At 52.8% G+C, this 13,299-nt stretch overlaps 1 protein-coding gene across 1 annotated transcript in view; it reads right to left on the reverse strand.

Moving 5' to 3' along the window:
• Positions 1–6,160: 6,160 nt before the first annotated feature.
• The window catches only part of GINS2 (GINS complex subunit 2), an 81,662-nt gene continuing 74,523 nt past the window's right edge, over positions 6,161–13,299 (reverse strand). The window contains exons 4-5 of the mRNA XM_088447987.1: positions 7,199–7,325; positions 6,161–6,796 (exon numbers count right to left, since the gene is read on the reverse strand). Coding sequence (XP_088304113.1) covers positions 6,671–6,796; positions 7,199–7,325 — 253 coding nt within the window. The 3' untranslated portion in view covers positions 6,161–6,670. The remainder of the gene's footprint in view (positions 6,797–7,198; positions 7,326–13,299) is intronic.

A 13,299-nucleotide genomic window follows, 5' to 3' on the forward strand; every position in this document is an offset into this window, starting at 1 on the left:
AGTCAGAATGCGGGACACCTCCTTTAGAGCCGCTTGGCTTCGAGTTCCTCCCTGACGATTTAGGTAAGCCACCGTGGTGGTGTCTGACTGAACCTGCACAGGTTTCCCTAGCAGGAACGGTCTTGCATGTTGCAGCGCCCTGAACACTGCTCGAATTTCCAATATATTGATTGGAAGGTTCGATTCCTCCGACGTCCACCGGCCCTGGAAGACATGTGGGCCTGTCACAGCGCCCCAGCCTTGAAGGCAAGCATTCGTTGTTAGAAGGACCCAATCCGAAATCCGAAACGGACATCCCCTGCTGAGATGAGACTTTTGTAACCACCACGTCAAAGACAGGCGCACTTCCGGAGTGAGCCTGATCATCTGCGTCTTTATTCGACGGGGATTTCTGTCCCATCTGGACAGGATCAACATTTGTAGAGTCTTGGAGTGGAACTGGGCATACTCCACCATGTCGAACGTTGACACCATGGATCCCAGTCACTTCATCGCCGAGAGAAGAGACACTCGGCGACTGCTTAGAACATTGCATATCTTGGACTGCAACAGGGCTATCTTTTCCTCCGTCAAAAAGATCCTCTGTTGCTGAGAGTCCAACAATGCCCCGAGATGGACCATTCTCTGAGAAGGAATTAGAGAGGACTTCTTCCAGTTCACTATCCAGCCGTGAGCCTGCAATACCGATATTGTCAGTTGTAGATGGCTGCAAAGGACTTGTGGCGACCCTGCCAACAACAGAAGGTCGTCCAAGTAAGGTAACAGGCGAACTCCCTGCAACCGCAGGTGTGCTGCCATGGTCGCCATTACTTTTGTGAACACCCGAGGAGCCGTGGAAAGGCCAAACGGTAGGGCCTAAAACTGGTAATGGAGGTCCAACACTGTAAATCTAAGGTAGCGCTGATGAACCCTTGCAATGGGGATATGCAGGTAAGCATCCTGAATATCCAGGGACACCATAAAATCCCCAGGCTGCATAGCTAAAACAATAGAACGCAGAGTCTCCATCCGGAACCGAGGGACCCTTAAAAACTTGTTCAGGGACTTGAGGTTGAGTATAGGTCGGTATGATCCATTTGGTTTTTGAACCAGAAAAAGGTTGGAGTAATATCCGGTCCCTCTCAGGGATAACGGAACAGGTTCTATTACTCTCATTTGAAGCATAGAACGCACCGACTCTTGGATCGCTAGAGCCTTCATTGGATCTGAAGGACCTGCTGTTACAAAGAACTGATGAGGAGGCCTTCTGTGGAAGGAGAGGGCATATCCTTGAGATACCACCTCCCGTACCCAAGTGTCTGTGGTGGTTTTGAACCAACACTGGGCATATTGCAGAAGTCAGCCTCCCACCCTGGGATCCCCCAAGGGGAGGCCCAACCCGTCAGGCTGAGGGTTTGTCGTCCGGCTTGGCAGCTGGACGTCTGGTACTCCAAGCTTGCTTCTTGGTCTTAGTGGTCTTTTTGGGACCTGAAGGTCTCGGAAAGGACTGAACCCTAGGTTTTCCCGGAGGGCGATAGGGGCGAAAGGACGGATTTTTAGATCCAGACGGAGTCGGGGCTGAGGGTAGACACGCAGATTTGGCAGCCGCCAACGTGTCTACTATTTTGTCCAAGGCTGGTCCAAACAGGACCTGTCCATTGTAGGGTAAGCATTCCAAGCCTTTCTTGGATTCAGCGTCCGCCCTCCACGAACGTAACCACAAGGAGCGTCGAGCGGCCACAGCCTCCGCAGAAATCCTAGAAGTAAGCAGGCTCAAATCCAAAGCTGCTTCGTTAATGTACGTAGCGGAATCCCGAAGGTTACCCACTAACATAACCTGTTCGCTGGTACCCTCAGAAGCGAATGATGTCTCCAAAGCGTCCGCCCACCTTTCCATAGCCTGGGCCACCCAGCAGACAGCCATAGCTGGTCTAGATGCTCCTCCAGCAAGGGAATAGATGGACTTAAGACACACCTCCACCTCACGGTCTGTAGTATCCGTCAGAGAAAACATAGGCATAGGCAAAGTTGCGCTCTTTACTAAGCGCGTAACGTGAGAATCCACCTGAGGAGGAGACTCCCATTTAGTGAAATAATCTTCCGCAAAGGGATAAGTACGTGCCAGACGCTTGTGAGGTTGAAATCTTTTTCCTGGAGATTTCCAGGCCTCCTCCATGTGATCAACTAGCTGACCAGATAGGGGGGAAACTGCTGCAGCTCCTTTAACCTCTTTAAAATAAGCATGAGTAGGCGCTGCAGGTAAGTTGTCGTCAGTAATTACCATGGCGGCACGGACTGCCCGTATGAGGCCTGGAATGTAAATACTAGACTTAGCCTCTGCTTGAGGAGTGTCAGTGTCCGACAAATCTAGAATTTCGCCCTCATCAGACGACCCGTCATCCTCATCATCCTGAGCGGATGGATATGGCAATAACGGTCTTTTAGCAGGTCTGGATTGATCCTGCTGTGTGCTCCGCACCCCAGAATCAGACAAACCTGGGTCAGCCTGATTAAGGACCTGTTGCGGGGGGCACTGCATTACTATCAGTCCCGGAACTCCCAGAACAGGAGGCGGGACTACCGCCTGCTGTGCAAACCCCAATTGTGGAAACGTAGGAGGGGCTGCAAGCCTATTTACAAGAACAGTCAGGGCTTGTGCAAAACAAGCCCAAGGTGGTTCCTGAGAGGTGCTGGGTACAGCAGAGATACCAGGGACGGTCAAACATGCAGCACATAACCCATCCTGGAGTACCGCCCCTCCCCCACATCTGCAGCAGGAAAATAGGAGAGGTGCTCCTCTAACAGAGTCCTCACTGGACATAGTGGTATGTGACTCTCCTCTCACAGAAATAAATCATAAACTGTGAGGTAAATTCCTACCCTGACAGTACTGGCACTGAGAGGGCTGGTCAGGAGGAAGAAATAGGGATAGCTAAAATGGCTGACAGGAGAAAAGATCACACACACACACAAACAGCGCTAGCATAAAGTCACATACAATGCACAAACGCTGCACTAAGTGCACTATCACTTACACAGACTTACAGCCTGGCAGTGATAGCGCTACATACGCTGACCTTTACTGGGAGGAGAGGTATGTAAGGGGCACCCAGGCTCCGCACCCTGTCACCACAGCGTCTGTCACATAAAATGGCCGCCGGAGGATGAAGGGAGGCGGGCCTGAGGAGGATCACTGCCTCAGCCCGCCAAAACCTTAATGTAAGGCGCCGACAGCAGTGATGGGGAGGAGCCTCCTGTGCGCTACAGGGAAGGTATCCTCCCCTGGCAGGCCATTAACCCCCCGGGATGCTGGAGCGTGTTCCGCAACGCTCCAGCCCGGTATCCCTGGTGGTCTAGTGGAGAGCGCAGGCATCCGCCTGGCTCCACTATACTGCCGTCCCCAGGGAGCCCCCAGCCCTGGGGACGCCGGACTGTGATTCAGCGGGCGCCTACCGCAGACGCCCGCTGCTTACCTGCTGCCCCCCGTAGGTCCGGCCACAGTCCCAGGCCCCCGGAGGTTCCGCTAGCAGGAACCCCCAAGAGCCCGCCGAGCTCCCCGGATCACTACCGGTGGTCGGCGCCGGCGGGGGTGTCGGAGCGGTAGCATGGACGTCCGCTGGACAGTCCTATGCTACCGCTCTTCAAGATCTTCAGCCCCCCTCTGCGATGACCCAGCTTCCCGGCCGGGCACCTACTGAAAACTGAGGTGCCTTGGCCTGGGGGCGGGGTATAGGAGGGGGCCCAGTGCATCCTGGGAGGACATCTTTAACTCTGTGGTGCCCATGGCTGTGGAGCAAAGACCTATACCCCAAGGTCTCCCTGTGGATCCCTAAGGACCCTGAGGTAGAAACAGAAATTTGCTTCATTGAGGGGTGATGGACCAGGGACGCAGACACCCCTGGGCTGCTGTGAGAGTGGGGGAGGGGTGAGGGAGCAGGGACGCAGACACCCCTGGGCTGCTGTGAGAGGGGGGGGAAGGAGCAGGGACGCAGACACCCCTGGGCTGCTGTGAGAGGGGGGGGGAAGGAGCAGGGACGCAGACACCCCTGGGCTGCTGTGAGAGGAGGTGAGGGAGCAGGGACGCAGACACCCCTGGGAGCTGTGAGAGGGGGGGGGGGAGGGAGCAGGGATGCAGACACCCCTGGGCTGCTGTGAGAGTGGGGGAGGGGTGAGAGAGCAGGGATGCAGACACCCCTGGGCTGCTGTGAGAGGGGGGGGGGGGAAGGAGCTGGGACGCAGACACCCCTGGGCTGCTGTGAGAGGGGGTGAGGGAGCAGGGACGCAGACACCCCTGGGCTGCTGTGAGAGGGGGTGAGGGAGCAGGGACGCAGACACCCCTGGGAGCTGTGAGAGGGGGGAGGGGGGTGAGGGAGCAGGGATGCAGACACCCCTGGGCTGCCATGAGAGAGGGGGAGGGGTAAGGGAGCAGGGATGCAGACACCCCTGGGTGCTGTGAGAGGGGGGGGGAGGTGAGGGAGCAGGGATGCAGACACCCCTGGGCTGCCGTGAGAGTGAGGGAGGGAGCGAGCAGGGAGGCAGACACCCCTGGGTGCTGTGGGAGGGGGGGGGGAGGGGGGGAGGGAGCAGGGATGCAGACACCCCTGGGCTGCCGTGAGAGTGGGAGAGGGAGCAGGGACGCAGACACCCCTGGGCTGCTGTGAGAGTGGGGGAGGAATACAATAAAGGAGGAGGAAACTACTCGTTCGGAGTTTACCTGTTAGATAAAACTGTATAGTAATATATCTGCTGATTGTAGCCATTTCGGAACATGTGTAAAGACAATTTTTTTTTAAACCAATGGAAGGTTTTGAAGCTTAACTTCATTTAGACAAAGCAAGTGTTCCCGCTAGTCTGACACCACCAGCGTGCCACGGGGACACCAGGGGCTCACACAGACCGGAGCATGCCACGGGGACACCAGGGGCTCACACAGACCGGAGCATGCCACGGGGACACCAGGGGCTCACACAGACCGGAGCATGCCACGGGGACACCAGGGGCTCACACAGACCGGAGCATGCCACGGGGACACCAGGGGCTCACACGGAACAGAGCATGCCACGGGGACACCAGGGGCTCACACGGAACAGAGCATGCCACGGGGACACCAGGGGCTCACACGGAACAGAGCATGCCACGGGGACACCAGGGGCTCACACGGAACAGAGCATGCCACGGGGACACCAGGGGCTCACACGGAACAGAGCATGCCACGGGGACACCAGGGGCTCACACGGAACAGAGCATGCCACGGGGACACCAGGGGCTCACACGGAACAGAGCATGCCACGGGGACACCAGGGGCTCACACGGAACAGAGCATGCCACGGGGACACCAGGGGCTCACACGGAACAGAGCATGCCACGGGGACACCAGGGGCTCACACGGAACAGAGCATGCCACGGGGACACCAGGGGCTCACACGGAACAGAGCATGCCACGGGGACACCAGGGGCTCACACGGAACAGAGCATGCCACGGGGACACCAGGGGCTCACACGGAACAGAGCATGCCACGGGGACACCAGGGGCTCACACGGAACAGAGCATGCCACGGGGACACCAGGGGCTCACACGGAACAGAGCATGCCACGGGGACACCAGGGGCTCACACGGAACAGAGCATGCCACGGGGACTCCAGGGCTCACACGGAACAGAGCATGCCACGGGGACTCCAGGGCTCACACGGAACAGAGCATGCCACGGAGACACCAGGGGCTCACACGGAACGGAGCATGCCACGGAGACACCAGGGGCTCACACAGACCGGAGCATGCCACGGAGACACCAGGGGCTCACACAGACCTGAGCATGCCACGGGGACACCAGGGCACACACAGACCAGAGCATGCCACGGGGATTCCAGGGCTCACACAGACCAGGGCATGCCACGGGGACGCCAGGCCTCACACAGACCGGAGCATGCCACGGGGCCATGATTGGTTTGGATTAAACAACTGCAGACACAAGTTCCTGACAGCAACATCAAACATCTACATCTGTTCTAATGAAACTTCCAGGCTGTGCGCCCTGAGCCATTGTGGGATGGGCAGGAGACCGTGGGCGAGTTCCTCCCTTACCACAGAATCCCCACCATTTTAACAGAAGGTATTAGCCCCCCCCCTCAGAGACATGCACACCTTTGTTAAATGGACAGAATAAAGGAGAAAGAGGACAGCTGTAATAAACATGTTTATTTCACGTGTGTGTGAAGACAGTGACTGCTGTGCTCCTGTAAGTTTCAGCGATGGTGCCGGGGTCGTGTAGGCTCAGCTTCACCCATTGCGGTAAAACCCAGTTTCATCGTTCTAGAAGCCGGTCTGGTCCTGAGTTCTGACACAAATCCGGAGTCTATTTATACTGTATAGTCCTCTAATAACGCAGCAGTGTTCTTTAACGGGCAACAGGTTCTAACCTATATACAAGGAAAACACCTGGATCCGGGCGCTGTTCCCACCTGAGGCTATGACAGCACAGCACTGGCCATCGAGTGCTCTCTCTCCAATTCCCAGCAACATCATAGCAGATTAAAACGTCGTCTCTCTCGCCTGTTACAGGCCATCACCACAGATGCCATCTCTGCATGCCAGGGAACTAACGCTTGGCCTGAGAATAGCAGAGTATACCGCAGTGACCTCAGCGAGCAGCTAAATCACAGTTCCCCCTTTGACGCTGACCCGGTGGGCGAGCTAGTATTCCTGGGACTGTCCTTCCTCCGGGTACTGCAGGCTGGTGCGTAGTTTGTACATGTGGTTTAAGGACTCGGTGAAAAAAGTCCCAATGGTGTTAATTTCCATCAGCGTTAAGTTATCCAGCTGGCAAATGAGAAGAGAGAGGAGTAACAGCAGTGAGCTAACAAAAAGCAGGTGGACAATTAGAGGTGTGTAATCAGGAGAGAGGACGCTGGCCACGGGGGTCACTGAGTAACCTGGACAAGGATCCAGAAAGTAACAGCTGGAACCTAGAACTATAACAGCAACATCGCTCCGGCGCTGCAAATCCGGCCAATGTCACTGGCTCTCTACATGGACATAGATCATTATTCTTAGCAGTGTCACAGCTTTAGCCCTTTTTAATGCTCATTATTTAATGCAGCAGCTGCGTAGTGCTGGCCACAAGCTGGATTTGTGCCCTTCCCAGTCACATGCCCGCCCACACGCCGTACACAGTGCCGCATTCAGTGGATTATTAGTAAGACATGAGAAAGCTGGTTATACCTTAGCGTGAGCTTCCTGCTCCCGCACAAAGCTGTCCGCAGACAGCCGGAGCTTAGCTATCCGAGTGTCCCAGGTGTCTTTAACGAGCGTCCTGATCTCGTCAGCCTTTGGGATATTGTCTGAGGCACTAAAGAGGAGGAAACACAACGGCAGCAGTCACATGAGATAATGTGGTGCGATGGTCATACACAGGAACAGCACCACTCACCAGCTTACAGATGTGATGGTAATCCTTTTCCTACTCTCCCGTCCCCTGACATGCTGGGTGGGTGGAACCCAATCAGTTGGAGTTGCATATAGGGGGTGGTCACCTACACACAATGCGGGGTGGGGTCACAACAGCCAACTACACACAACTGGGAGATTTGGGGAGGGGGGGGGGGGCACCAGTCATCGGAACACAATGGTTAGGGGGGTTGGCCACCAGTTATCTATACACCTTGCGAGGGGTGACACACAAAGGGTCATCTACATACAATGAGGAGGGGTTACAGGAGTCATCTACACACGATGGGGGGGAGGTTACTGCCCTCAATGTGTGTAGATAACTGGTATATCACACCAGCCATAATGTGGGGGGGTTTGGGTGAGAGCTGGTCACACCAGTCATCTACAAACAATGGGGGGGTGGGCGTCACAATTTGGACGGTGAGGCTTTAATGACCAGGTGGGTTTTTATGGAACGTGTGAAGCTTTGCAGGCTGGGGCTAAGGGAGAGGATCCCAGTGGTGGAGTGAGCACAGGAGAGGTTTTGGCGAGGGATTGGGACATGTGGGGGAAGTGTAGGCAATGATACAGAGTAGAAGTTAGGCCTAAATCACATGCAAACATGCTGAACAGTAGAGTAACAGCCAGTGGATATAGTAAAAGCGGTCATATAATCGCGTGGAGACGAGGGAGAAAATCGGAAACACAATCATTTCAAAGGAAGGTAAAGGTAAAACCATTGGTACTAGTAGCCGTTTCTTAGACAGACATAACCAGTGACACACCAGTACAGAGAGTGATTGTCCTCCCACCACAGATAAAGCAGAGTAAATTCAGTGTCCCCCTATGTACTCTTCCATTCACTGGGAGACGTTGGAACCGTGGGGAGTTCCCAAAGCTGCCTCTAGGGGGAATGCTGTAATTTGTCTGTCCACACATCCTTATATCAAACTAGAATCTATGGACACGTCCAGGAAGAGGACCACGTACCCCGACTATGCCAGACCGATGCTTTCTATGATGGTTTGCTGGCTGGTCTCTAAGCTGACTAAACCTGTGCCATCCTCCACAGAAAACTGAATATTGCCAAGAGAATCAAAACCTTGGGAACTGTCAAGAGATGAAAAAGCCATTTCCCCCAGTGGACTAAATGATTACTTTAATCTATAGCCCAGGGCAAAATAGGACATTTCCAGCAAATGGAAGTAGCTCCAGAGCTTGGATTGTGGGTGAGCTTCTCATGCCATGAGCCAGGGTGTCCACATCGAAGACAGAACTACAGGCCACATTACACGGGAACTTGGGTGCCTTACATAGATGTCTAAATGATGACTCTGCCTGGTCTGCGAGAGTTTATAATTTGGCCTGCCTCAGCCAAATTCCCGGGTTGCCGCGTATGTCTGAAAGGTACCCACACGGGAACATGTTCCTGGGTAGCCGACCCTTCAATCGACCAGGGAATTTCCCAGGACTTAAGTCCCAGGAAATTACCCTGCTTATGTGTGAATGGTGCTACCTGGGAATTTACTACTCCCTGGCTGCACCAAGCAGCTTTTACATTGAGTTGGCAGCGAGAGCGGCTGCTCCCCACCCCCCTGGCCGGTGGCTGTGTACAGAGAACCCCAGCTGGAAGCTGGGGACACCTGCCGGCGGGTCTCTGTCACAGTAGGCCGCCCGCACTCCCGCTGGACCACCAGGGCAGATTTAAATAATTTAATAATAATAAAATGGTGGTAGTGATTGGTTGGCTGCCTGCTGATGACATCATCAGTGGCAGCCGGAGAGGGGATAGGCTAGGAAGGGCAGAGGAGAGGCAGGGAATATTAAAAACTAAAAAACCCTGCTCTTGTATGAAAGGGGTCTACCTGGGAATTTCCCGGGTAGACGTTGTAGTGTGAAAGGGGGGGTCTCGACCAAATACCCGGGAATTTGCACAGGAGAAATTCCCGGGTCTGAGCAGGAAATTTCCTGGGTTGTATGTCTGAAAGGGGTATGAGTGATCCTTCATGGAGGCAGCAGTAAGATAGGAATGGTCTTGGTCAACCGCATTCTAGTGGAAATCACTTCTTTTGGCAGAGATTCCCATTTTCCATAACACTTGGGAGTGTGACTCAAAGCCCTCCCTGATCCATTGCCTATAGAAAGCTTCTTCTATGTCTGATGCCTCATGCTATGATTGGACCAGAGCTATAGCATCTGCCCGTTGTAGCCGAAGGAGGAGAATTTTAAATTCTGTCCAAAGAAGAGGAAACCTTGGTGAAGCCTTTACAGCCCTTGCCAAAGCAGCAGCTATGTGGGGATAGGCAGCCTAAGGGTCACCAATGTGCATGAATAAATCAAGGGGGAGAGCGAGAAAACATTCTCCTCGTCCAACACCCCCCAGCTCAGCAATGGATGTGGCTATTTATCCCAATATATAAAATCTGCAGGGGAACGTGGCAGTGAGGCCTACACCACACATGACGCACAAAGTGTCTCTGCTCCGGAAATACCCACAAGGCAATCTGGTGTGACATGAAATGTCTAACAACGGTCATAGAAGCTGCCCTACAAGAATAGGGCTCCTCTTCCATGACATGACCGGAAAAGTAACAGACAGGTGTAGAACGCAATCACTGGGAGGAGAGGCAACTACAACAGGCAAAACGCCACAGGAAAACAGGATTTTGGTACTTACTGTTAAATCCCTTTCTCGGATTCCATAGGGGACACTGGAGGTTTGAAGACAGTTGGGTATAGACGGTGACAGTGGAAACTGTGCCCGAGGGGAGCAGAGAAAAAAAGACGAACAAAAGAGGAGGAGGCGACAGTACACAAAAAATTTGAAAAGGTTAAAAAAAAAAAACAGAAATACAACAAGAGACGGCAAACAGGTCTCTAACAGTCATAACGTAAAAACAACCACAAACGTGGCAGGAAGGAACAGCGCAGGGTGGGCGTCCAGTGTCCCCTATGGAATCAGAGAAAGGGATTTATCGGTAAATACCAAAATCCTGTTTTCTCCTTCATCCATAGGGGACACTGGAGGCTTCAATAGGTTGGCTGATGTGGAAACCCGAAACCATCTTAGGAAGAAAATCCATTGTAGTAAGGAGTTCCGCTCTATCCTCATGAAATACCAAGTATGGAGGACGACAGGATAGAGCTCCCATTTCAGACACCTTCCTGGCAGAAGTGTAACCTTCCACGAAAGGTATTTTAACTCCACAGACCCCAAAGGTTCGAACAGGGAGGACTGTAAGTAGGAAAGGACTAGATCCAAGTCCCACGGAGTTGTAGGAGGAACAAAGGGTGGTTGTAACCTAATCACACCTTGCAGAAAAGTCTGCGCATCCGGTATCAAGGCCAATTTTTTTGGGAAGAAAACTCTGAGATTAAATTTGGAGTTTCAGAGAACCCAAACGCAGACCTGCTTGCAGAAAAAAAACAGAAATCTGGCTAGGTTGAATTCTGTAGACGGAGATCCTCTACGTTCACACCATGAAACATAAGCCTTCCAAATATGGTGGTAATGCTTTGAAGTAACTTCCTTCTGGGCTCTGAGCATAGTAGGGATTACCCTGGATGGGATCTCCTTAAGTCTTAAGATTGCCCTTTCAACAGCCACGCCATCAAACGTAGCAGTTTTAAGTCTGGACAGACTAAAGGACCCTGAAGTAATAGATCTGCTCTCAGTGGTAGGGACCACAGATCTTCGATCAGCAGAAGTTGAATGTTGGAATACCAAGCTCTGTGAGGCCAATCCGGAGCTATCAATAGAACCTTGACCTTCTCCTTCTTAATGCGTTGTAGGATTCGAGGGAGAAGAGGGAACGGAGGGAAGAGATAGACAAATTGGAACTGCCACGGTGCCGACAGTGCGTCCACTGCCACTCGTCCGAGAGCAATAGAGAGGCAGTTGATGATTTTGTCAGGATGCCATGAGGTCGATCTGCGGAAAACCCCAGCTTTGGACTAGCTGGTGAAAAACTTGCAGATGTAGTGCCCATTCACATGAATGCACGTCCTGTAGGCTGAGGTACTCTGCCTCCCAATTTTCGACGCCCGAGAAAATGTGTCCATGGCCATTCCAAAATGCAACCTCTGCGTCGGTTGTAGATGAGACTTGGGGAAATTCAGGGTCCATCCATGACGAATGAGAAGGTTGTGTGTCACTGTGATGTTCTGCAGTAATTGGTCCCTGGAATGAGCCTTCAGCAGTAGATTGTCCAGATAAGGGATAATAGTGATCTCTTGTTTCCGAAGGAGACTAATCATCACAGCCATGACCTTTGTGAATACCCTGAGGGCTGATAAGCCAAAGGGTAAGGACTAAAACTGGAAATATGAATTCCGAACTGCGAATCCCAGAAATGCCTGGCGAGGAGGCTAGATAGGGATGTGAAGGTAGGCGTCCTTGATATCTAGAGATACCATGAATTCGCCTTCCTCCAATCCCGCTATCACCGACTGAAGGGACTCCATCTTGAACTCGAAAATCTTTAGGTATGGATTGAGATCCTTCGACGTCAGAATAGGTCTGACCAAGCTGTCCGGCTTCGGCACCCCGAAGAGACTGGAGTGAAAACCCTTTCCAGTCTGATGTACGGGAACTATGACCACCACTCTTGTGGATAGAAGCTCGTCTATTGCTTCTTGTAGAACACCACTCCTGTCGTTAGAAACTGGTAAACCTGTGGTAAACAAAAAAAAAAAAAGAAAAAAATCGAGGTGGAGGTTGAAACTGAAAGTCGAGCTTGTATCTCTGAATGATGAGATCGCGGACCCAAGCGTCCATACAAGTTTCCGTCCATACTTCTCCAAAATCCCGCAGAAGTGCTTCCACTCTGGGTCCCCCAGGTGAGAGGGAAACCCATCATGCACTGGGCTTGGTAGTGGACTTAACCACCTGCAGAGCAGAGGTTGTTGTTGCTGCGATTCTGCCCCGACCTCTGGAACCACAGGAAAATCATGGTCCTCCTCTGAACCGACCACGTGAACGACCCGGGGCACGAAAGGACCGAAACGAGGGTCCCGAGTAAGATCTTCTAGGGGGAGGAGCCGCAGAAGGAAGATAATGAGATATGGTAAGAACTTACCCTTGTTATCTCTCTTTCTTCGAAGTCCATAGGGTCCACAGGGTTGACCTTGGGGTATAGGTTGGGAACCAAATCTGGGCACCACGCAGTTAAAAGCTTTCAGCTCCCAGGATGCACTGGGTACACTCTCCCTATAAACCCGCCCCCAAGCCAGAGGCACCTCAGTTTGTAAGTAGCCAAGGCCGGAGGAGGAAGGAAAGAGAGAGAAGACTGGAACACACAAGAACCATACTCACAGAGAAGGAAAACCGGTGACCAGTAACAGCCCCCATATGAAGCCAGGTGCGTCAGGGCGGGTGCCTTGTGGACCCTATGGACTTAGAAGAAAGAGATAACAAGGTTAAGTTCTTACAATCTCTCTCATTTTCTTCTTCAGGGTCCACAGGGTTGACCTTGGGGATGTCCCAAAGCAGTCCTTGTAAGGGTGGGGATGCTCCTGTGCTTAGAGGAAAACAGTCACCCAAAGGAAGCATCATGAGAGGCCAAGGAATCCAATGCATAGAACCTTAGAAAGGTCTGGACAGAAGACCACGTGGCCCCCTTGCAAGGCTGAACAGCCGAGGCACCACAGCGAGCCGCCCACAGCCCGAGTAGAAAAAGCATCAACAGATACTGAAACAGAAAGGCCTTCCTATGTTGAGGCCCCTGAGATAGTCATACGAAGCCATCTAGCCAATGTTAAGTTTATTGGCCAGCCATCCTTTCCTATGAAATCCATAGAGCACAAATAAAGAGTCTGATTTCCGGAAGGAACTGGAATGGACCACGTAAATCCTGAGAGGCCGGACCACAGTCAATGAGGCCACACCAGCCGAG

This window comes from Taudactylus pleione, unplaced genomic scaffold (genome assembly GCF_031769625.1).
Source record: "Taudactylus pleione unplaced genomic scaffold, aTauple2 ptg000447l, whole genome shotgun sequence".
Lineage (NCBI taxonomy): Eukaryota > Metazoa > Chordata > Amphibia > Anura > Myobatrachidae > Taudactylus > Taudactylus pleione.